The 26,824-nt window shown below is 26.1% G+C and overlaps 1 protein-coding gene across 3 annotated transcripts in view; it reads right to left on the reverse strand.

Annotated features, from left to right (window-relative positions):
• Positions 1–25,365, reverse strand: part of LOC127284988 (ecdysone 20-monooxygenase) — a 57,865-nt gene extending 32,500 nt beyond the window's left edge. For 2 of the 3 annotated variants that reach the window (XM_051310741.1, XM_051310739.1), the window contains exons 1-2: positions 24,883–25,365; positions 210–348 (exon numbers count right to left, since the gene is read on the reverse strand). In XM_051310741.1, coding sequence (XP_051166698.1) covers positions 210–327 — 118 coding nt within the window. In that variant the 5' untranslated portion in view covers positions 328–348; positions 24,883–25,365. The remainder of the gene's footprint in view (positions 1–209; positions 349–24,882) is intronic. The other variant, XM_051310740.1, reaches the window with a different exon arrangement.
• Positions 25,366–26,824: the final 1,459 nt, after the last annotated feature.

Here is a 26,824-nt window from a genome sequence, read left to right on the forward strand (position 1 = left end):
AATATAATCAAAATAAAAAGTCCCTCGTAAATATGGACATTCTATTATAAATAATTTATAAAAAAAAAAAAAAAATACAACACAATTTTATACACGTAGATTTTTTTGTATTTTTCACTAAAATTAAAAATTTACAAAAAGAAAAAAAACGTTCAAAATTTTTAATCAAATTGAAATTAAAAAAAAAAATTGAAAGTTAAAACACTCACCCTTGCAAAGTGTTTTGATGACAAACCACCATGATGATCGGTAGCTGGAGGCCAACACGAGGACAGTGAAAAATGCAACAACAACAACCTCGAACCATGCTCCGGACATCAGCATCATATCTGAATTTGTGTATTGTTTCTACAACAACAAGAGCAACGGCGCTTTTTAATATCACACAAGAGATTCACCTCCTCCTCCTCCTCATCCCTCCTCTCGCGCATACCGAAGATTATTTACACTTTAAAGACAATCGAGTGGTGAAGTGACGGGACTTGTGGTGGGGGGAGAATAGGGTAAGTGGGAGTTAAAGGAAGGGGATGCTTTATATAAACCAAACAAAAGTGGTGGGAGAGAGAGAGAAAGAGACGATTATCTTATTCTTCTTCTTTTCTCTCTCTCTTTCACACACTCACCAAGCTCAATCACAATAATTGTATAATTTGAAACTGACTCGCGTGTCACTTCGACTGCCACGAAGTGTCTGAATAAGGAGCTCCGTTAGTTTTAACTCTTTTACTCCTTGACCGTGTGTAGGAATGGAAGGATAAAAAAAGAAAGTCAACGCGAAAAAGGAAACAAGAATATGTAAATATGTATGTGACGCTCTCTGAAGAAATGGACCTAAGAAACAAAAAATTATAGGTTGTGTTTTGAAATTTTTAAGTGAAAATACACAAATAGGAACAACTCTTAATTATTGATATTTAAGTCTTCATTACATCTAAAATGTATTGAATAAAAAATGATACTTTACATAATTAAAAAATAAACTTTTAATTAAAACTATCGAAAACATGACCTGAAATTTGTTTGCTTTTAAAGGTCCCTTTCTTATTCGAGCGCATCACATATACGTGACACTCTACGGTGAAAGGGACCTTAGCTGTTAACAAATTTTAGGTTATGTGTAGTGATAGTTTATTTTCATTTAATGTAAAAACAAAACAAAATTGAATATTTTAGATCTATACCCTAATAACACAAGATATCTTGGGATATATTGATAATATCCCGCAGATATCCTAGGGATGTCCTATGGATATCAAAAGGATCTCTTAAGGATATCCAAAAAATAGGCGGTTTGGATATCCCATGGATATCTGAGGATATCCACAGGATATCTTCTGGATATCTCTATAGACTTTCATAAATGCCCTCCAGATATCCCATAGATATCGTCAGGATATCCTACAGATATTTTCAGGATATGCTCAGTATATCTTCTGGATGTCAAGAAGATATTCCCAGGATACTTGTTTTTCGAGAAAGTTGTTTAATTTGAAAAATTATTAACTAATTTTTTTCTCATTCGTGATTCATTCCTTTATTCATATGCTTAATATTGTCAGAAAATAAATTGGCTTTAAACAATATAAATTCTTCCCCGCAAATAACGAATAACTATTAATATTAATTATACATTAAGTGCATAAGTTTATTTAAAAACTTTGAAAAATGCGTTTCAAATCTTCATTTAAAATAAATTAGAAGCTCATAAGATTTTTCTTTTTATTATATTATTATTCATTATATTAGCTTAACAATTTTAACCTTTAAAAATATATGTTGAGATATTAAATATCCCGTGAATATCCTAAGAATATCCCACGGACATCCTGAGGATATCCCATGGATATCCTGCGATATAATATCCAATAGATATTTTGTGGATGTCTTAGGGATATCCTATGGATGTCCTGTTGATGTCCCACAGACCGGCGGTTTGGATATCCTATGGATATCCCAAGATATCCTGGGGACCATTCTAGGATATCGACCATTGATATGGATATCCTTTGGATATTCTTTTGTTATGAGGGTAATAAAAACTTAAACATCAGCGGTTTTTTTATTAAGAGTTAATCAATTTTTTGTTTGTAGTATCTCCCTAAAATCACAAACATAACCTAAAATTTGTTTGCAGCTAAGGTCCCAGTTTCACTGTGGAACAATATGAGGTACTCCACGTCAATTCAGACACCATTTTACATTTACAACTTCGATTTTTTTGAAACTTTTTTTTTCGTTTAGTACTAATTAAGAGCTGTCATGATTTTTTCAAATTTTCTTTTAGCGAACCGTTTACGAGATATGAATTTTTGAAAATTTCAGAATTTTAATCATTTTTTATCTTTAAATACTCATGACTCCCTTAAACATGTATCAATTTTAAATATATATTTTTTTTAATTTTGCGTTTTTACGTAAACTTTTCCAAAAATTTTTATTTTTGAAAAATATATCCGGTTTTTTTAATGCTACGTACATTTATTTATTTTGGTGCGCTGATTACGAAAATCTTAGGGACAATATTCGCAAATTTAATTTTTATGTCGAAAACCATAAAATAGTATTAAAATTTTTGGTTTTTGGGTTCTTTTGGTAAAATATGCAAAATTTAAAAAAAAAACTTTCTGACGAATATGTGATATGACTATTATTTTATGATTTTCAAAACAAATAAAATTTGCGGGTATTGTCACTAAGTTTTTCAATATACATAAATTGTATGTAGTATATAAAATAAACCGGATATATTTTTTAAAAAATTCAAAATTTCGAAAATTTTAATACATTCTGAAAAAATTGAAAAATACTGGACTAGGCTTAAAATTTTTGTAAAAATAAGTTATTTTTTTTGAAAATTAAAAAACAAATTTTAAGATACAAACAGTTTTAAAAATAAAATTTTTAAAAGTAAAAACGTTTCTTAACGTATTTTTTTACGCTGAATTCGAATCTGTCGTCAGATTTTTTCTAACATGTCAGATTTCAAAATGGCGGAGGAAAAAAGTCGTAACTTACTTGAAGGTTTTTGGGGTTGCTGATTACGAATTTGAAATCAGATTTTAAACATTCAAAATGGCGGATCCAATATGGTGGACAAAAATATGAAAAATCAAACGGATTTGCTTGAAACTTATTACTCGGGGATTTTCGGGGTTGCTGATTACGAATATGAAGTCACAATTTTAAAAATTCAAAATGGCAGATGAAAAAATAAAAAATCAATTTAATTAGCTTGAAACTAATACTAATTGTAAGTGATTTTTGGGGTCTCTGATTACGAATATGAAGTCAGATTTAAAAAATTTTTAATAATAAGTTTGAAGCAAATTTGATTTTTAGTATTTTCGTCCTACATATTGAATTTTTTAAATCTGACTTCAAATTCGTAATCAGCCACTCCAAAAACCTTTAAGTAAGTTACGACTTTTTTTCTAAGTCATATATTTCGATTTTTAGTAACAATTACCTCCACAGCACCGAAACTTTCCTAAAGATTTCCTAAAGATTTATTTGAAATATTCCGAACATTTCAAATAAATCTTTAGGAAAGTTTCAGTGTTGTGGGGGTATTGTTTAAAATAGCAAAAAATTAAAATTGCAATTATCTCAAAAACTTGACGTATAGTGAAAAAACGGACTGTTGTTTCCAATTCAACGTTAAAATTTACCTTAGAAACGGGTTTTCGTTGCTCGAATCCAAAACCTTATATGTAAACCTGTGAAATCATTAAAATTCTAAAATTTTGATAAATTCTTATCTCGTAAATGGCTTGCTAAAAAAAATTTCAAAAATATTGGAGATGTAAATATGCAAGATGGTGTCTGATTTAGCGTGGAATACCTTATTAATATGTATTACTGTATAAAAGTAAAAAAAGATACATATAATAGCGAAGAAAAAAGAATAAAAAAAGTTGCGAGAGTCAAGTAAAATTGATTTATATTAATTCAGTTGCTCCCGACTAGTTCTCTTTATAATTATATACATATATATTATGTATTCCACGCCAAAGTGTAAGTCCACCTGCAATTGCATCTCCGACTCTTTTGAGATTTTTTTTTCTTTTAGTACTAATTGCGACTAGCTTCCATGAATTTTTTCAAATTTTTTTAACAAGCCGTTTTCGAGTTATGGAATTTTGAAAATTGGAGAATTTTCATGACTTTTAATATTTGAATGCTCACAACTTCCTTAAAAATGCATCAATTTTAAAAGTCTTTTTTTCAAAATGTGTGTTTTTAAACTTACTTTTCAACAAAAAAATCGAAAATTTTTTTTAAACGATATTTACTATCAAATTTTTCAATTTTAATGAAAAAAAGTCATTTTTCTCATTTGACGTACTGATCGATTTTTTTCAAAATTTTTTCAAAAAAACTACTTCTTTTTACGAAACTATTAAGCCTAGCCCGATAATGGGCAAACAATGTTTACAATATTTTCGGAATTTTTCAAAAATTTTTGAATTTTGAATTTTTTAAAAATATTTTTGGTTTTTTTTATACTACGTACTTTTATGTATTTTGAAGCGCTGATTACGAAAATCATAGTGACAATACCAAAACATTTGATTTTTATGGTGAAAACCATAAAAAGTCCCAAAATTTATATTTTTTTTTGTTTATTGGGTAAAATATGCAAAATTATAAAAAAACTTTCCAACAAAAGTTATAGATCTTATTAAAATACTACTTCTTTTTACGAAACTTTTAAGCTTTTAAAAAAGTCCCAAAATTTATGGTTTTTTCGTTTATTGGGTAAAATATGCAAAATTAAAAAAAAAATGCATAAGATAAGAAAAATGTATTTTAATAAGATCTATAACTTTTGTTCGAAAGTTTTTTTATAATTTTTCATATTTTACCCAATAAACAAAAAAAAAACATAAATCTTTGAACTTCTTTATGGTTTTCACCATAAAAATCAAATTTTTGGGTAATGTCACTATGATTTTCGTAATCAGCGCATCAAAATACATAAAAGTACGTAGTATAAAAAAAAACCAAAAATATTTTTAAAAAATTCAAAATTCAAAAATTTTTGAAAAATTCCGAAAGTATTTTAAAAATTGTTTGCCCATTATCGAGCTAGGCTTAAAAGTTTCGTAAAAAGAAGTAGTTTTTTTGAAAAAATTTTGAAAAAAATCGATCAGTACGTCAAATGAGAAAAATGACTTTTTTTCATTAAAATTGAAAAATTTGATAGTAAATATCGTTTAAAAAAAATTTTCGATTTTTTTGTTGAAAAGTACGTTTAAAAACACACATTTTAAAAAAAAAGATTTTTAAAATTGATGCATTTTTAAGGAAGTTATGAGTATTCAAAAATTAAAAGTCATGAAAATTCTCCAATTTTCAAAATTCCATAACTCGAAAACGGCTTGTTAAAAAAATTTGAAAAAATTCATGGAAGCTAGTCGCAATTAGTACTAAAAGAAAAAAAAATCTCAAAAGAGTTGGAGATGCAATTGCAGATGGACTTACACTTTGGCGTGGAATACATCATATATATATTGAATATGATAACAACCTTATATATATATATATATATATGTACTATGACTATAAAGATAAACAAAGGAAACCGACATTTGAGTATTAATTAAAAACAAACAATAATAATATAAAATACTTAGGATAATGAAAGAGAGAATGTTTCGCCTATATATATGAATTTATTTCTAGCACGTGCTTGTTTATCTGTTTCAAGAAACAAATGAGAAATGATGTGTACTATATATACAATTTTGCCGGAAGTATGATTATTATTTCTCGATGGGATTTTTTTTTAGGGGGAGATTTTTGATATTTTAAATATAAAAAATATATAAGGATTGATTTGTTTTTATCAGCGTGAATGATATAATGAATAATTAACTTACAGAATTTATTGCAAAACTTAGGATATTGATCGATAAAATAATTTTTCTATTTTTTTAGGGACAATATTGTAAACAAGTATTTTAAAAAAAGTTTCATATAAACTACTATAGCTGTCTCTTAGACCGCTATTTAAACATTTTCATACTTTTTTTAAATTACATTGAAAAAAAAATTAATTTCATTCAAATACTCGTTTATTCAAATAAATGTTTACTTGAAAAAAATTTATTTCATTCAAATAGTCGATTATCCAAATAAATATTTACTTGAACCAAATAATTTATGTATTTGAAACATAAATACCATTTAATTTATTTTATAATAGTCAAATTTACAAATACCAAAAAAATTAACAAAGCAAAAAATTTCAAACGAATTTGACTAATTCTTAAAATTGTCGGCCATATTCGATCAACCATTTTTAAATTTTGAAAATCTAATACCAAATTCGTAATTAGCGACCTCAAAAACTCCCAAGTTGTAAGTTTCAACAGAAGTGGATAAATTTTTCGAAAAAATACAAAAAGAAAATTTGAATTCATTTTTTGAAAAAATTACCTTTACGCTTTAAAATTTTTTTTTCAATTAGTTATATTTTATATTAACTCCTGTAAGTTTCATAATGAGATAGCAATAACTTATTATATAAGGAAAAAATTAAAACATATTGCGAATACATAAATTCTTTAATTTTCTTAAATTCGATTTTAATTTTCTTTTCTTAAAAAATATTTTAATTTTAAATTTCTTTTCAAAATGAATATGAATTATATATCTATCTATTGATGTTAATGATAAGATATAATTTATACATTTATAATTCTATTTAGTCTTAATGTTCTTTTATAAATCAATTATAGTTAAATTTTAAAATATTTTTAAATTAGTTTTTGATTAAACATTTTGTTCATTATATATATATGATGAAAGAATTAACAAAGTTGCATGGTAAAAAATTAATTTCTATAGTATATTGTTCAAGTAAAATTAAAGTTATTACATTTTTTCTTTTTTAAATTCGTATGCATAAATTGAATTTTCTTCTTGATACCAAAAAAAGGGTGAAAATTTTGAAAAAGAAAAAATATATTTAACCCTCGGAGCACACACCTCTTTTTTCGAACAAGTAGCACAGTCTGGGTCGCTGTGACCCTGTTTACTTTACAAAACTCCCCCATTTTTGAACTATTGGACTGATCAACACAAAAAAAATATTTTTTTATTCATTGAACCTTGTAAAATAAGAATATGCAGTTTAGAAATATTATTAAATTATTTGCATATTGAAAAAAAATTCGTGAAGTTAACTAATTAAAAAGAAAAAATTGAATTTAAAAAAAAATGTAACTTTTGTAATTTTTAATATTTTAAGCTAAAAATTGGGATTTATATTCTCGAAGTGTGTTAGAATAAGGGAAAAAATACAACCTTATTTTATTTTTTAGAAAAGGTATTTATTTTGTAGTTTAACGAAGGTAACTTTTAAGACGATAAAAATGTGATTTTCGACACAACTTTTTAAAACTATACTTTTTTAATAACATATTTACTAGTATTTTATTATTTTCTTTGGATTATCATGTTACTTATTATTCCTTACTAGTTAGTTACCACTATATGGCCTTAGGTTCGTGTTGTATTGCCGACTTTTCAAATTACACTTCATTGAAATTAATGACAGGGTCTGTGTGACCCAGTATGTGCTCCGAGGGTTAAAAAACACTAAACGTAAAATTAATAATAGAAATAATGATATCGATCACTCCGAGTCAAGATTAAAATGAATAAAAAACTATTCTTTACGTTTCAACGACACAGTCGTGCTCTTCAAAAAAAAAAAATTTTTTTAAACGAGAGAAAAACATATTAGTGCCTTGTAAGTTTTCCTTTAAATTGTTCTTTTTCGTAAGATTATTTTTTGATAGTTTTTAATTTTTTATTTCTTACTTAGGGGCCATCCATAAACTACGTTACCAATTTTTCATTCTTTTTAGACCTCTCCCTCCCTCGTTAACATTGCGTTAAATGTATTTTTATAGACTTCTGACCCTTCCACCCTAAAATAGTTAACGTAGTTTATGAATGGCCCCTTATATTCTATTAAGTAGGTATTATTACATATATAAAATACTTAGAAATAATTTTGAAAAATCTCGCATACATGGGGAATCGAACCCAGGCCCCTTGAGACGCGAGCCAAGAACTTTGACCACACAGCAACTCTGACTTACAGATGTTTTACCTAAGTCTTCTTTTTTTTACTTTTACGTTTTCTAGAAACTAAATTCTCTTTGTCTTACTAAAATAACTATTTTTTACATCTAATAATACACGGTGCGCCGGAAGGTGGTTTAAATAAAAATGAATTGGCACTTAAAAATTGTTTTTGATTATGATTCTTAGATGAATAACAAACATATCTCAATAGTTTTTAAAATCAGTTTACGTGCTCGATTTAAATAAAATTGAGTTTTTATATAAAAACAGTGTTTTATGGGGAATCAGAATTTATTTAATCTAATAAATACTGTAATAAATGATAAAATAATTACTTATTTTCAATTTTACATATAAATAATTATATTGCTGTAGTGTTTGTGTCCGATTTTAAAAAAGTAAATTATAATGTTAAAAGAACGATTTTAAGAGTGACAAAATTTATTTAAGAGAGTCGAATGATCTCTGAAATTTTTTGGCAAGAAGAGACCTTTAATTATCGCTCTATAAAAACGGCACTAAACGTAAAAATGATAAACATTGATTTTAAAATACTTTCTTCTCAAAAGACGGACACATTTTACAAAAGCAGCTAGAGATCCTTATCTTATATAAATTTCCTAAATCCTAAAGATTATACGAATCCATACAAAAACACGATTGCAAACGAAAAGTAATATAATGACAGGTACATTACCTCCTGCCGCCGTCAGATGGCAGCAGCATGCAGGGCGCACAAAGTCGCAGCTGTTATTAGATTACTTTTCTGCTTTTTGTTTTGCAACCATGTTTTTCTATGGATTCGTACAGTCTTTTGGATTTAAGAAATTTATAAGATGAGGATTTTGGCTGATTTTGTTAAAAGTGTTCGTGTTTCGAGAAAAAAGTATTTTAAAATCAATACTATTTCACGTTCAGAGCGATAATTAAAGCCCTCTTCTTGCCAAAGAATTTCAGATACCGTTCGACACTCTTAATGCATAAATATAAAAACGAAACAAGAAAATAACTTCATTGTTAATAAATTTATATGAACCCAAATCTAAAACATCTATTATCTACACGCATATAAGTATACATTAAATAAATTCTGGTTTCTTATAAAATACTATTTTTAAATATTTAAAACTCAATTTGTTTCAAATTGGGCACATAAGCTGATTTTAAAACCTATTGAGAAAAGTTTTTTATTCATCTTAGAACCATATTCAAAAAGAATTTTTAAGTGCCAATTCATTTTTATTTAAACCTCCTTCTGGCGCACCGTAAATAGTTTATCATACTCTTAATTAATTTATTTTAAAAAGATCATAAAATAATTTTTTTCCAAATTTTTAATAAATTATAATTAAATAATTAAAAATAAGTCAATAGTTTAGAAAAACATTTGAAGAATATAAATTTTACTAAATTATACAATAGTATTCTTCTTCAGATATATACGTATATATATATATATATATATATAAATGCCAATATTATCTATTTATTAATAATAATCTACCGGGATAGAAGATGGTGCAAAGTCTCGACACACAGTCACCTATATTCCTTATCAATAAAGTTGTCTTCGGAAGGCACATCATCAGTAGTTCAAACATTCTTCAAGATAAATATAATTCTTCTTTCTTTCTTTTCTTGACTATCGAGAATCGTCGATTAAATGAAAAAATAAATGCAAAAAAGAAAAAAAGAAAAGAAAGCCTTGCAATGAATCGTTTTATGTATATAGCAAGGGAACTTTGATGCGTTTTCTCAAGAGAGAGAAAGAGGAGAGAGATCCACAAGAACGAGGCGACAAACGATGAAAAAACGAGAGTCACAATGGTCATGGGATTTTATTATTCATTGATGCGCGATAAACCATGGACAATATTGATAGTGGGCAAAGGGGGGGAAAAAAGGAGTAAAAAAAATATTGAAAGAGGGGATAAAAAGGAGAAGAGAAAGATTTGCAACGACAAGGGACGCTTCGTAGGAGGCTGCAACTCTTTATGAGAGCAATCTCTCCTACTCCTTTGGGCTTTTTCTTCAGTTACTTTACGTATATATGTATATATATATATATATACTCCTCTTCCTTTCCGCCTGTCCCTCAGATTAACATACTCCATTATTTTTATTCCTTTCTTTCCTGCAGTCTCGACCCACCTTCCATCAATTTTATCTCTAAATATCCCGTCTTTTTCTCTCTCTCTCTCACTCTCTCTCCATTCATTCCTTTTTTTGTTTTTATTTATGTTTTTAATTTTTGTTTTTTATTTTTCAAATTTTACAATAATCATTAATTATAATATAAAACGTTAATGAAACAATAAAAAAAGTGGAATCTACTCCCTAAATCTGAATTAGTGAAAAATGAGCTACTAATTAAAATTAGTAAGAATTTTCACTAATTTTTAGACACTTTTTACTAAAACTTTAATAAAAAACTTTAAAACTACTAAATAAAATAGTAATATTTTACTAAAAATTAGTAAAAATTCTTACTAATGTGAATTAGTAGCTCACTTTTCACTAATTCAAATTTAGAGAGTATATACTAATTTTCAGTTCTTTCAAACATAGCCTCAAAATGGATGTAATTGATTGTTTTTATTTGAGATGCCAGTAGGTATTTTTCTGTTCTCAATTAGGGACTTAATTTTTGTTATTCATTTATTAGTTTTCTAATAATAATTGAGATTTAAAGAGACACTTAAATTTTCTGAAAAACTATTTAAAAAATTCGATCAAAATTAAAATGTAAACCATGTTTATGACAACACACTATCTCCAAAAAAATTTTAGCCATATAGAATCATTATTTTCAATATTTTTGCACGGCAAACTTACCGCAAGCTTCAAATGTCCCACCTGACCCAACCAAGCATGGTAAGCTTACCGAAAAATTGTAGTGTAAGATTACTGCAATACTGCCATTTAAGGTTACTGCAAGATTGCTCAGTAAGCTTGTAGCAAGGTTGGTGCAAGGTTGCCAAATAACCTTACTTTGAACCTAAATTTTTTTTTAATGTTTCGTCTAATTTATATAATTTTATTATATAAATTAAACGAAACATTAAAAAAAAATTTTTTTAGGTTTAAAGCATGGTTATTTGTCAACTTTGCACCAACCTTGCTACAAGCTTACCATGCAAGCTTACTGAGCAATCTTGCGAAGATTTTTTTGTGCAATGTTGCAGCAACCTTCACTGAGAAAAAAAATTTAGTGTTTGCAATAAAATTGTTTGGTTAGGCAACTTTGGTTCTTGTAACCAAATTTTAGTTGGCTGAAACAAAGTCGTAGATTTATCTCAACCAAACATTTGGTTAGGCCAACCAAATTATTTGTTTGAACATTTTTAAATTCCAACCAAAATTTGGTTACGACAACAAAATAATTTGGTTAACACAACAAAATAGTTTGGTCTAAGAAACCAAATGATCGTTTGTTGTCCTAACCAAAATTTGGTTGCGACAACCAAATAATTTGATTCGCTGTCAGCTTATTGCTTAAGAGAACAGTTTAAATTTCTCATAAGGATGGGTAGTCCAGTGGTCAGAACTCCCGACCTTCAGTTTTAAAACAGGTTCAATCCCAGGCGTTGATGAGATTTTTGGAAAGTCCACAAATATTTCAATTGGATAAATATAAATTCAATGTCATATTGATAATAAATAAATAATGAAATAAATAAAAAAGGAAAAGAAATAAGGTAGAATAAAATTTTTAATTTTACAAAAAAAAACTGTTTGATCAGCCAAACATTTTTGTTGACCTAACAAAAAAAATTTGGTTTAGCTAACCAAACATTTTTGTTATGCCAACAAAAAACACTCAACCAAATTTTTTGGTTGACTCAAACAAAGAGTTTGGTTGCTTAAATACCAACAAAATTTTTTTGTTGGCCCAACCAAATTTTGGTTGCTCTGACTAAACATTTTTCTCAGTGTTAAACTGCAATCTTGCAGTAATCTCACACTACAATCTTTCGGTAAGCTTACCATGCAAGCTTGGGCCAGGTGGGACATTTGAAGCTTGCGGCAAGTTTGCTGTGCATGATTGGCAATATTGCGCGGCAAGCTTACCGCAAGGTTGCTGCAAGCTTACGTGCTATCTGGGCGTATTAAAAAAAATGTAAAATATTATTAAATTATGAGTGTTTTCCAATATTTGTTAACGTGTTATTTAATACAAAAAATTTTAGTTAAAATTTTACTAAAATGTCAATTGTGACGCGCCTTAACGAAAGGGGCCTAAGAATCAAAGAAATTGTAGGTTATGTTTATGATAATAGTTTTACATTAATTAACATAATTAATTACTTATATGAAATTAAAAGGAGTTTTTATAAAATATTTTCATTGTAATGAAAATTGTTTGTATTGTTGACTTGATCCTCCTTTTGTATTTTTACTTCAAAATTATCATAAACATAACCTATAATTTTCTGCCTTTTAAGTCCCTTTCTTTAAAACTACCGATATAATTATCGGTACTATCGATAATTCGATATTAAAATCGATAATTTGATAGTATTGATAATTCAAAATGAAAATCGATAATTTAATACTATCAATAATTCAATATTGAATTCGATAATTTAAGTATAAAACAAAATTTTTAAAAAAATTTACTTTTTTTATTTCTTTCATTAATATTGAAGAGTTTATAAAAAAAAAACAAAGAGAAGTATATATTATTGTGAAGTAGACAAAAATAAAAGTTTTGTCAAAATGCCTGACCTGCTCTCTGTCTTTATATAAAATTTCATTGATTAAACACACGAATTGCATGATTATTATTTAATCATTCAAGGTCACTTGTAATTTTGAAAATGAAAATTGTTTGTAAATCATATTGTTTAAAACGACAGAATCCTTAATCGGTAGTGACCCTTCGAACCTGCCACAAATAACATCCAACGTAATAAGCAATTAATGATTAAAATATTCTCATTGATATCCGTACACTAAACAATATAATGCAATTCCGCGAAATCAAATAACAAATAATAATAATAATAATATGAAATAATTTTATTGTAATTATTTTTAACATTATTTAAAAAAATAAAAATTTAATCTTATTATTTTCTTTGTTATGTTACTAAAAACGTGACAAAATAAAAAAATTTAAATTTGCCGCGACATCAGGTGATAATTTTTTAAATACTCATTAATAAGTTATGCAAATAAATATATTTTTAATTCTCTGTAACATTTGATCTATAAATAAAAGAAAATACTTTTTTTCCTTATAGATATCAATATCTATGTATTAATGAAATAGTGGAAAACTTTTTTTTTGTTTAAAAACTCATTTGATTTATATATATAATAATAACAATAATAATAATAATAATAATAATAATATCCCTCATAACAAAAGGATATCCATATCAATGGTCGATATCCTAGAATGGTCCCCAGGATATCTTGGGATATCCATAGGATATCCCTAGGATATCCAAAACACTGGTCTGTGGGACATCAACAGGACATCCATAGGATATCCACAGAATATCCCTAAGACATCCACAAAATATCTATTGGATATTGTTATATCGCAGGATATCCATGGGATATCCTCAGGATGTCCGTGGGATATTCTTAGGATATTCACGGGATATTTAATATCTCAACATATATTTTTAAAGGTTAAAATTGTTAAGCTAATATAATGAATAATAATATAATAAAAAGAAAAATCTTATGAGCTTCTAATTTATTTTAAATGAAGATTGAGGGTTCACATACAATAAGGGGACGCGCAGGATTTTCGTTAGCCCCTCGCGCAGCCGCAGAATCGCTGTACGCGGGGACTTTCACTTTCATGCGTATCCCCTTATTGCATGTGAACCCTCGATTTGAAACGCATTTTTCAAAGTTTTTAAATAAACTCATGCACTTAATGTATAATTAATATTAATAGTTATTCGTTATTTGCGGGGAAGAATTTATATTGTTTAAAGCCAATTTATTTTCTGACAATATTAAGCATATGAATAAAGGAATGAATCACGATTGAGAAAAAAATTAGTTAATAATTTTTCAAATTAAACAACTTTCTCGAAAAACAAGTTGCATTTTATTTTATTTATATATAAAATTTAATTCACAGAATATTCTCACTCGTAGTCTCATAATGACTTTAAAAACAGTATCCTGAGAATATCTTCTTGACATCCTTTAGATATACTGAGAATATCCTGATGATATCTGTGGGATATCCTGACGATGTCTATGGGATATCCTGACGATATCTATGGGATATCTGGAGGACATTTATGAAAGTCTATAGAGATATCCAGAAGATATCCTGTGGATACCCTCAGATATCCATGGGATATCCAAAGGATATCCAAACCGCCGATTTTTTGGATATCCTTCAGAGATTCTTTTGATATCCATAGGACATCCCTAGGATATCTGCGGGATATTATCAATATATCCCAAGATATCTTGTGTTATTAGGGTATATATAATAATAATAATAATAACAATAATAATAATAATAATAATAATAATAATAAAATAATATGAAATAATAAAATTATGAAAAGGGATCGTTCTCTCTCAAACGATCAATGTTAAATTAAAAGTTATTGAATTGGCTTAATTTTTTAGTTAAAAATAACTAATGTTATTAGTTAAATTCATTTTTAGGTTATATAAAAATAACTTAAATTTCTGATATAATTCAATGAGTCAAATTTGACTATGGTCAGTTGGAGTAAATGGGGGACAAGAGGTTTTGGAGCTTAATTTACAGTTTTAAAATTAAGTTCAACGTCAATATTTTAACCTCAGATCACCTGCAAGAGGTTTTGAGTATTGCCAAGCTTTTATCTTGACAATTGGCAGCAAGATAAAAAAAGTTATTGCTCAATGAATAAAAACTTAAAAATCAAGGGACAGTCAGTTTCATGCGTTTAAAGCTTATCTAAATTTTTTTCTGCTGCATAAAATTAATCCTGGGAACGTAAATAACAACTTAAAAAAAATAAACTTGCAAATATTACCTTTTAAAGGAAGAAACTTACGTAATTTGTGAAAAATATCGATTTTGTCCCCCATTTACCCCAACTGACCCTATATTTTTTTTTAGGTTAATTTTTTCACTGAAAATAAGATGCTTTTTATTAATAATTAATTTTTTTTACTACTTTTTGAAGCAAAAAAAGTCAGTGAAAATTTAAATAATAATTACATAGTTATTTTTATTAAATAATTCAGATTTAGAGAGTATTTATTTATATTTATTGAACTTTGCATTTATATATCTAAATCAGAGAATAAATTTTCTATGAATATATCAGAAAATGAGGGAAATTGATTGAAAATACAAATTTAATAAATTATATTGTTATCTGCATATTAAGTCTGTCCTATTTGTCTGATGAACATATATAACTATTTACGAATAATATCGTTTCGATAAGTGCAATTTCTATGATTGCAAAAATATATACATATATATATATATATCATTAGGAAACGAATTCTTATGTCTTACGAAATTTATATATGCAAAAACAAAAACCACCGGGAAAATATTAACAATGCAAAAATTAAATTCATTTGCGTTAATTATTGTTTTCTTTGATAAATCTCATTCATTACTTTAGATAATGTTAAAATTAATTTTAAATTTAAACGTTTTCAAGTGTATCTCAAAAAATTAATTTTTTTGTTTTGAAAAAAAATCCTTAAAAAAACGTCTTTACTGTTTTTTTAAGTTTTTAAATTGATACTACCGATAATAATTCGATACTACTAATGATTTGATATTAAAATCGAATTTGATATCGATAATCTGATACTTTTCGGTAATTCGATATTAACATCGATAATTTAAAACAATCGATTATTTTATACAATATTTAACGCGATACTATCGATAATTTGATATTAGAAACGATAATTTGGTCTTATCGGTAGTTCGATATTAAAATCGATAGTTCGATACTACCGTTAATTTGATATTGTAATTGATTATTTGATACAATCTATGATACAATCGATACTATCGAATTATCGATAGTATCGATTATTTGATAAAATCGATAATTCGATACTATCAATAATATGATACTATCGATAATATGATACTGTCGATAATATGATACTATCGATACTATCGAAAATTCGAAAATTCGAGATTAAAATCAATAGTTCGATACTATTGATAATTCGATATTAAAATCGATAGTTCGATACTATCAATAATTCGATATTAAAATCGATAATTTAATACAATCGATAATGCATTACTAACAATATTTTTATATTGAAATCGGTAATTGTATACTGTCAATAATTAAAAAAAATTTGAAAGTTCTGTCAAATAAATATTCGATATTTTTATTTTATCTCTAATCAAATTCTATCAAATAAAAATTTTATGAAATTAATTTTATACATTATTTATGAATATCTTTATTATTTGTTCCTTGTTTATTATTTTTTTAATCTAAAAATACTTTTAAAAAATTATTTGCAATTTTGTTTTTTTGTTTATACTTTAATTTTGTTTTAAGAAAACATGAAATTTGTTTTGTTGAGCATTTTTCTCAAACGAAAATGTGTTTATCGAAAGTATGGAAGAAATAAAATTTTGCGTTCAGATCGAAAAACATAAATTGTGTATACAACAAAATATATTCTATACAATGAAAATTAGTAAACAGCAAATAAAGTTATTAAATTAGGTCAGTAGTTTATCGGTTATGTTTGTCTTTCATCTATTAATGATCTCGTGAGAGATACAGAGAGAATGAGACTAAAAATAAATATTGTCCATAAGGTTCAGACAGTTCAATTGCATTTTAATTACTTGTGAATCATTGACGATTGCATATTATTACATTTCAATTCAATTCCAATTGAGGTCATTGGGCAGTTGATTTTTTAACAACCCCCTTTTTTTTCTTTTTTTTTTCTTTCTTCTACCGAAAGAGAGTGCATCTGACATTCCTCAACATTTAAAACCCGTTCGAATTTCATCTACATACTCGCGTGACATTATATATTATGTCTAATTTTCTGCGATGAATATTATCTTTAAAAAAAGAAAATGATTAACTCAAAACCCAAGAGACTTAAAAAAAAAATTTACTCTTAAAAAAAAACATTTTATTAAATAAATATTTTTTTTTTATTACAGAGGTTGAAAAATATTTACAAAAAAATTGTCAGTACAATATAGTAATTCTTAAAACTAATTTATTTAATCATAAAATTAAAAAATTATATATTTTTTTTTTATAATAATCATATAACTTTCTTTTATAATCATTTATAAAAAAAATTGTTTCTCTTGGCCATGAAATGATTTTTGAACTGATTTTATATTTACTTTTGAAAAAGAATTTTATCGGCTAAAGAAAAATTAATATTTACCTCAAATAAAAAAAGAGTGCCATTCACACAATTTATCTGATTTATCTGATTTTTATTGATTTAAAAAAAAATAATATCGGAAAACAAATACTGAAAAAAATAGGTAGTGATTTCTGCTGACGAAACTGCAAGGAGAATTAAAAGAAAAAAAAGTAATGTTTTAAAAATATATATAATTTAAAAAAGAGAGAAATATGTTTTTTTTCTCAAATATTAATATAAAAATTTTTTATTGATATCAATTTTGAAAGCTTTTTTGATGCTCTTTCGATTGGTAATATACATTTTTGAAAAAAAAATTTTTTTTGACCAAAAAAAATGAAACTTAAAAATAAATTTGACTTTTTCGGAGTGAAAGGAACGATTTTTTTTTTTAATCGAAAGCTGAGATTTTTTTTCCTATCAAAAAATGTAGTTTAAAAAATAGGACAAAAATGTTTAAAAATTGATAATTAACAATTTTTGCTTTTTTTCCATTTTTCGCTATTTTTGATCATGTTTTTACTATTTTTTTCAATATTTAAACATTTTTGTCCCATTTTTTCAACTATATATTTTTTTTAGAAAAAACCTCAGCTTTCGATTAATAAAAAAAAAATCGTACCTTTCACCCTGTAAAAGTCAAATTTATTTTTGAGTTTCATTTTTTTTGGTCAAAAAAATTTTTTTTTTCAAAAATGCATATTACCAATTGAAAGAGCATCAAAAAAGCTTTCAAAATTGATATTGATAAAAAATTTTATTATGATATTTAAGAAAAAAAAAATTATTCAAAAATACGGTGTACCGTAAAACCTAAAAACTTTCACCCCCTCCCGCTCGGAAAATATTGGATTAAATGAAAAAATATTTTTACCAAAAAAAAATATCTATGAGTACGATAAATTGCTTGAGTTTTAGCGGAATCGGAGACAAAAATTTTTTTTACTTCACCTGGGATCTCCCAGGTATACGATACAAATATTTTATTATGTAATACATAATTAAATAAACAAGCAAAATAAATCAATCAGCAATATATAATAAATAAATGATTAAATAATTATATAATATATATATATATATATATATATATATATATACATAAAAGTGACATATAATTATAAAATAATTAAGTTTTGAAAACTATTATTATAATGAATGTGAAAAAGGATAAAATTAAAAAAAAAAGAAAAAAAACAATTTAACAGAGGAAACAAGATGATAAACATGAAACGGGAAATGAAGTTGCTTTCGATAGTGAGTCGTGTATTCATAAAAGTTGTATAATAAAAATAAAAAAAAAAATTGTATAATTTTTTGTTTTGTCGATGACGATTCTGATATATTGCGGCTAGTGGCTAAAAGGATTCGTGTATATATATATATATATATATATATAAACATTCCCATAGCTATAAACGTTTCATTACTGGTTGGCATACTGGTATTCTTTTTTCTTTTTATTTAAGAGAATATACCTGTTTGTACATACACAACGATCGAACCGTTATTTTTGCACACACCATCAACCAATAATGAACTCGATGACCCGAGGAAGTACTCAACAAGGCATTTTTCAAGCTCGATTCGCCATCGTTTAAAAATTTTCACTAAATAAATATATACGCGTCGCAATTTTTCAAGAAATACATTTTTTTTTAAATTAAAGAGCTTTATATTTTAAAATTTTCAATTTTTTGAAAACTGTATCGATATTAGTTCTATTGGATAACTCATCTTTGTGTCACGTTTTTTGTAAAAGCTTCTTATTTTATAACAAATTTGTGAACAAAATTGTGATGATTACAAATATGAAGTCAGATTTCAAAAATTTCAATTTCCAAAATAAAGTTCACTATTTTGGATCATCATTATGAATTTTGAAAAATTTTTAAATCTAATTTCAGATTCGTAATCAGCGACCCCAAAAGCCCCCGAGTAATAAGTATCAAGCAAATCCGAACGATTTTTTATTTTTATTTTGTCTGCCATATTGTACATGCCATTTTGAAAATTGAAATTTTTGAAATCTGACTACAGATTCGTAATCAACGACCCCAAAAATCTCCGACTAACAAGTGTCCAGCAAATCCAATCAATTTTTTATTTTTTTTCGTCCGCCATATTGGATCCGCCATTTTGAATTTTTGGATATCTGACTTTAAATTCGTTATCAGCGATCTCTAAAATCTACACGAAGAGAAATAGATGGTACGGGGTACTATCTGGATAGTACCAGGTACCATATTTGATCTTACATATACTGACAGCAATCTAGATTCTATCAGTTACTATCCAGATTGTACAAAGTAACATCTTGATTGTAGTGGGTAACATAACCATACTTTTTTGTAACATCTTTGATAGTACCGGATAACATTTACTTTTTACCATCTTAAGATCATAAGTTTTTACCATCTATTTCTCTCCGTGTTATAATAAATAAATAAATAATAATAATAATAATAATTAATAAATAAATGTAGGTGTTACTTATGAGTAACACTGTGACGCAAAGGGATAATAATAAGATCGATATAATACTACAACGCAACAGGGGAATATCGACTAAAATTGATTTTCAATATATCAAAAAAATCGATACTATCGATGATAATTTGATATTAAAATCGAATTTTCTATCAACTCTGTTAATAATAATTTGATACTATTTGAGAATTCGATATTAAAATAGATAATTTGTTATTCTATCGATTAATTTGATACAGACAAAAATGCGATACTATCGATAGCTTAGTACCATCGATAGTTTGATACAATCGATTATTGCTTTTAAAATTGATAATTCGATATTAAAATCGATAATTCGATAGTATCGATTATTTGATACAACCTACAATGCGATACTATCGATAATTTTATACTATCGATTATTGCTTTTACAATCGATAATTCGATATTAAAATCGATAATTTAATAGTATTACAATGCGATACTATCGATAATAATTCGATAATAAAATCAATAATTATAATAATAATATTGAAATTAGTAAATCTATTTTTTTTAATAATAAGTTTACCTACGTATCAAAATTAAGTTTCTTTTTTTTTTTGTTTTCTTTATAATTATATCATTACAATTAAAATTAAATGTAAGAAACAAGACAAATGCGTTTTATGAATAATGTTATTTTTAATTAAAGGCAATACAATCCGAAGGTAATATAAATATTTCGTTTAGCGAATAAAGAACAATAAAACAAAATTTTCCACGTGGCTTTTGTTATCATTTGATAAACAATGTTTCTTCTTGGAAAACTGAAATTTTCACACGAACAATTTCATAAATTCAATAATATTCTGAAATAATGCAGTTTTTAACTTAAAAAAACAGCATTAAAAATATAATAACTTTAATAAATAATTAAATTGTTTAAACATTATATTTACTATTTTTATTATTATTATTATTATTATTATTAATATTCTTATTTATTTAATTAATAACAAGGTAATAAATTAAATATAATTAATAATAATATTACAATATATACAATATAGCTTATTTTATAGTTAATTAATTTAAAGCAAATATGAGGTAAATGTGAACATTATATTATGAAAAAATAAAATAATAATACTGAATTGATTGTAAAAAAAAACAAAAAAAAATCTCGGAGAAACGTTTTGCTTTTCTCTAATTTTTTTTTTTTTGCGGCAATTTCTGTCTCGTAATTTTGGTTTTTATATTTGTTTTTCATTAATCGAGAATTTATACGAGCCATCAGGAGGAACTGGTTGCCGACCTGTTCACCGATGAAGGAGAATAAAAAAAAAAGAGAAGCGCACAACTATAAAAGTTACATAATCAGAGAGAATAGATAAAGCTCAAGAAAAAGATTCTCTTCGATGGATATGCTTTCTCTGTTTACATTTTATCGAGTATAATAAGTATATTATACTCAATGACTGATGATAATAAATACATTTTGTTTATCGTTTATACACTCAACTCAAAGTCATTTTTCATATTTTACATTTATATTAGTAATTATTATTATTATTATTATTATTATTTAATATGATTATTGTTATTCATCATTACTTATTGACAAATATTTGAAATAATAATATTTTATTTAATATTATATTCGATAAACAAAATAAATTTGATTTCATTTAATTTTAAATAATAATAATAATAAATAATATATGTAAAAATGTTATTATAATATAATTTATATATTAATATATGATATTTAATATGCTATTATGATATAAATAAAATTGTGATAAAATTGTTAATATAATTAATTTTTTATCGAGAAAAATTATTATTAATTTTTAATTGTAATTATTTTTATCAAAATTAATGCAGATTTTATTTTATTTTATTTATAAAAAAAATACTAATAAACAGAGTCTTTTAGTGAAACTATAACAAAAAATCTGATCCTGCTTTGAAAAAGGGACTGAAAAGCAAAAAAAAAAGTTACAGATTATGTTTATGATAGATTGAAGTGAAAATCCACAAATATAAATATTGGATATAAATATATTAAATATAAATATTTAAGTCTTCATTACATTGAAAATATTCCGTAAAAACTGATTTTGAGTTTACATAATTAAAAAATGAACTTTCAATCAAAGTTAAACTATCATAAATATATATATATATATATATATATATTTTGCTTCTTAGTAATATTTTAGTTATATCTAATTATAATTTCTGAGTATAAGTAGAATTTCATAAATTTTTTGTTTGTTTGAAAGTGTGCAAGAAAATTGGTAAAAAGTAAGTGCAATACGAAAAAATAATTGTAAAATAAAAAGAAAGGAAATAAAAGTGTGAAAGAAGTTAAAATGAAAAAAAAATTGGTCTTCCACGAAGTACGAACATCTGTTCTCATTACAGTCAGCGAGAATTTAAGGATGAATGAAAAGGAAGGCTTTAGTAACATTAACGAGGAAATTAAGGATTATTTTTCTTTCTGTCTTTTTAAATTCACATGCTATATTTATACCACGATTGGTGTAATTAAGAATATAATAATTTCACGATTTATACCCCTAAAAATCTTTCTTTTACAATAAATTTATTCTCAAATTTATGGAATAATCATAAATTTAATTAAATTAGCCAAAATATATGGCGGAATTTTAAGGAAAAAAAATATCCACTGACGTTTTTTTTCTATCTATTTCGACCCCCAAAAAAAAACTAAAAACTGGTAGAACAATTAAAAACAAATAAAACAAAGAACAAATAAAAAAAAAACTAGTGAAATATATCCTTTGCACAATTATTAAAACTGGCGGAATTTCCCCCCCCCCAAAAAAAACTATGAAACTTGCGGAATCGCTACACTCCCATAAAATAGACATAGAAAAAAAATTATTTTTTCAAAAATGGAAATATAAAAATATGCATTTAAATAATCGGCGGAATCTGCAAGATATTTTTGTAAATAATAACCCGGTGGAATAAATTCCATCTGTAAATACACATCTGGACTGTAATGTAAAAGGACATATCATTAAATCGGCGGAACTGTCACTTATTGATACCGTTAGAATGGAATACATAAAACTTAACAAAATCATTAAAATCAAATTCCACCAAGACAAAAACAAGTATAATATATCAATAATGAATTGTTACTACTTAGTAATTCTGACTAGTGGAATAAATTTCACCTATTTCTTTTTTTCATATATGTACTTTTTAACATTTTTTTTTTCGATTCGTGGAATTATCATTTTTCCACACTACTATATATGATTGACTAAAGAAATTCCATCTGATTGTATATACATTTTTTTTAAATTAAAAAAAAACCGTCCGAATTGATACTTTTTTAAAAATACTGAATATGACCGAATTCCATCTCATTTTATATGAAATAATTTTTATAAGCATTAAAGATATCGGAGGAATTTATTCTTTTTTAAAGACAATAACTGGCTTAAAAAATTTCAACTGATTATGGAAAAAAAAATTTTCATTTTAAATTTTCAAAAAAAAAAAAAATTTAATTAAACCGGCGGAATTAAGACATTTTTTAAATACTGACTGACATAGTAAATTCCACCTTATTCTATATAATATTAATAAATGTATGGATCATTTTTAACTTATTCTATTTTTAGTACAAATTTAAAAAAAAAACTGGCGGAATTGACACTTTTTTGGAAATACCGACTGACAGAATAAATTTCACCTTATTCTATATAATTTTTTTTTCATAAACATTAAATATACTGGCGGAATCGATCGTTTTATTAAATAAACTGGCTTAATAAATTTCAACTAATTCTACGTAAAAAATTAGCATATTTTCAAAAAACAAATCAAATAAACCGGCGGAATTGATACTTTTTTTGGAAATATAGACTGACTGAATAAATTCCACCTGATTCTATACATTTAAATTTTTCAGTATTTTTTAAAAAAACTTGAATATACCGGCGGAATTTTTACTTCTCTCTACAATTTTTACATTTCATTTAAAGAGGCGGAATTATACCATTTTTCTTTACTACTGACCGACTGACTGAATAAATTCCATCTATAAAAAATTCATATAAAAAATTTTCTTTAAAAAAAAAAAATTAAATAAACTGGCGGAATTGACACTTTTTTTGGAAATTCTGACTGACCGAATAAATTCCACCTGACTCTATATAATTTTTTTCATAAACTCTGATTTTATCGGCGGAATTGATACTTCTTTTAAATAGTGACTGGCTTAATAATTTGCAACTAATTCTACGTAAAAAATTAGCTTTATATATTTTCAAAAAACAAATTAAATTAACCGTCGGAATTGACACTTTTTTTGGAAATATTAACTGTTTGAATAAATTCCACCTGATTTTACATTTAAATTTTTCAGTATTTTAAAAAAAAGCGGCGGAATTTTTACTTCTCTCTCCAATTTTTATATTTTCTTTAAAGAGTCGGAATTACCTCAATTAGCACTTATTTGGAAATATTAACTGACTGACTAAATAAATTCCATCTAATTTTGTATAAAAAAAAAATGTTTCTGAAAAAAATTAAGTAAACCGGCGGAATTGACACTTATTTGGAAATACTGACTGACTGACTAAATAAATTCCACCTAATTCTATATAAAAAAAAATGTTTCTGAAAAAAATTAAATAAACCGGCGGAATCGTCATTTACTTACAATAGATACTGGCGGAATAAATTGCATCTTAATCGTCATTCAATACTTATTCAATTTCCGTTAGAATAATAAAAAAAAATTGTACGAAAAATAAAAGAAAAACCATTAAAATTTAACTAAAAATGTAATAAAATATTTTTAAATAAAAAAAAAAAAATTTCATACACTCACACACATTGAACATAATTTGAAATGACATTGAATGAATATTGACAGATTGGTGTGTACCCTAGTGGGTTATATATACTTACAGTGTGTCGAAGGGAAGGACAACAAACGAGTTTGTCTTTTGCACATATGAAAAACCTCTGTTGCTTTTGTGTTCACCACCGTATTCAGATAAACCGGAAAGTGTCCGTGTCTTTTGCACGAAGAGACACGCGAGCGCGTTATTGCGAAGAAATAAACACGAAGAGAAATGGGGGAGTTAAAAGTAGATGGGGGGGAGAGGGATTGTTCAGTGATGAAAACAAAATGATAAATTAAAACCTATTATTATTTTTTTTTTTTAATTAAATTTTATGAAAATAAAAAAAATTTAGAATAAAAAATTTTTTTTTTAAATTAATTAAAAGGTTTATTTTAAAAAAAAGTTTACGACAGAACTACATACACAATTGAATAGGGAGGAGAGAAAGGAAATGTCTTTTTTTTTCTCTCTCTTTCTCTCTCAACGACAACGGGAAGAGCAGTCCTTCTCGTCGGGCGTTCGCTGCCGCACTGATCCGAAAACATTCCGGATGGGGGTCTAATATCTACTGATTTTTCGAAAATAAGGGGAAAGGGATAAATTACCTGCTAAACTGAGGATGGGAAAGGGGGTGAGGCGAGAGAACGAAGAATGCGTAAAGAAGACGAGGAAAAAAAATAAGTGACGAGAAATCTTGTCATACGTATATATTTATTATTTGTATGTTTATATTCGCAAGATTATTACATTTTTTTGTAAGTATATGTGTTGATTCTGCAAAGAATATATTACCTGCGGAGAGAAATAATTTTTTATTTCATTACCCTTTGCCTCGCTAACATTATCCCTTGATTAAGTCCCAAACATGTAGGGCACATGATTATACCAAAAAAAAAAAAAATTGGAATTTCCTATTAAAATTTTCATTTTTGTATTAGCATTTGTGAATGAATTTCTTTTATAAACAAATTTTTATCTTAAAAGAATTTTAATTTAACAGAATTTACAATTTAACAGAATTCTCATTCAATAGAATTTTCAGTTATTCATATTTTTAGATAGTAGAATTTTTCAATTCATCTAATCTTCATTTGTTCGAATTTTTATTTGACCGAAATTGCAGATGGCTGAACCAATAGAAAGATGTTGGTGCAAAACCTCAAATCCAGCTGAATCTTGACTTAGAACTTGACATAATTTTTGGAGGTTATGTTAGATGTTCTTAACCTCAAACCCAGCGTTCTCTTGACCTATATCCTTGACCTTGAATTATGGGGTTATATTTGCCTCTTGACCCTTACTTATCGCCTAATTTTGAGGTTATGTTTTCAGGTTTGTATTAATATTTTGAACATTGACAGGTCATAAGTCAAAAAACAGCTATGTTTGAGATTAAAACATAGCTTCAAAATTGGAGCAAAGTTGAGGGTCAAATTACTAAGGGGCCATTCATTAATTACATAAGGCTCCTTAGTGGGATGGGGGGTTTATAAAATCTCTACATGGTCTTATGTCAAAGTGGGGGGGTGTAGAAGCTATTCTTATGTAATATTTTGCCAAGTATTTTCCATTTGTATTGTAATTTATGAATGGCCCCTAACATGCCAAATTCTAATATTGCAGTAACATTGCAGAAATAATTGCAATATTGAGGCAGTGTTTGCAATATTGCTGAAATTTTAGGTGCTATGGGGGATGTAGAGAGTTGGCAAGATCTTTATATATTATTATCTTCACTATTTTTTAAAATGTTTACATGTTGGTTCGACAGATGGCTCTGCATCAGCCTTCTTAGGATTTTTGTTTCCACTGTTTACTTTCTAAATTTGTATATATATATTTCATGGTAATCTAACTTCAATTTTTTTTGCCAGCTATTTATTCGGACAAATAAAAATTTGTCGTTTTAAGAATTCTCTGTAATATAAAAATTCCGAATAAATGGAAATTGCGTTCAAAATAATTTTTCAATTTTGAGGTTATGTTAGGGCCCTCATCCTCCT

This window comes from Leptopilina boulardi, unplaced genomic scaffold (assembly GCF_019393585.1).
Source record: "Leptopilina boulardi isolate dan_hultmark-lab unplaced genomic scaffold, ZJU_Lbou_2.1 LbouV2_327, whole genome shotgun sequence".
NCBI lineage: Eukaryota > Metazoa > Arthropoda > Insecta > Hymenoptera > Figitidae > Leptopilina > Leptopilina boulardi.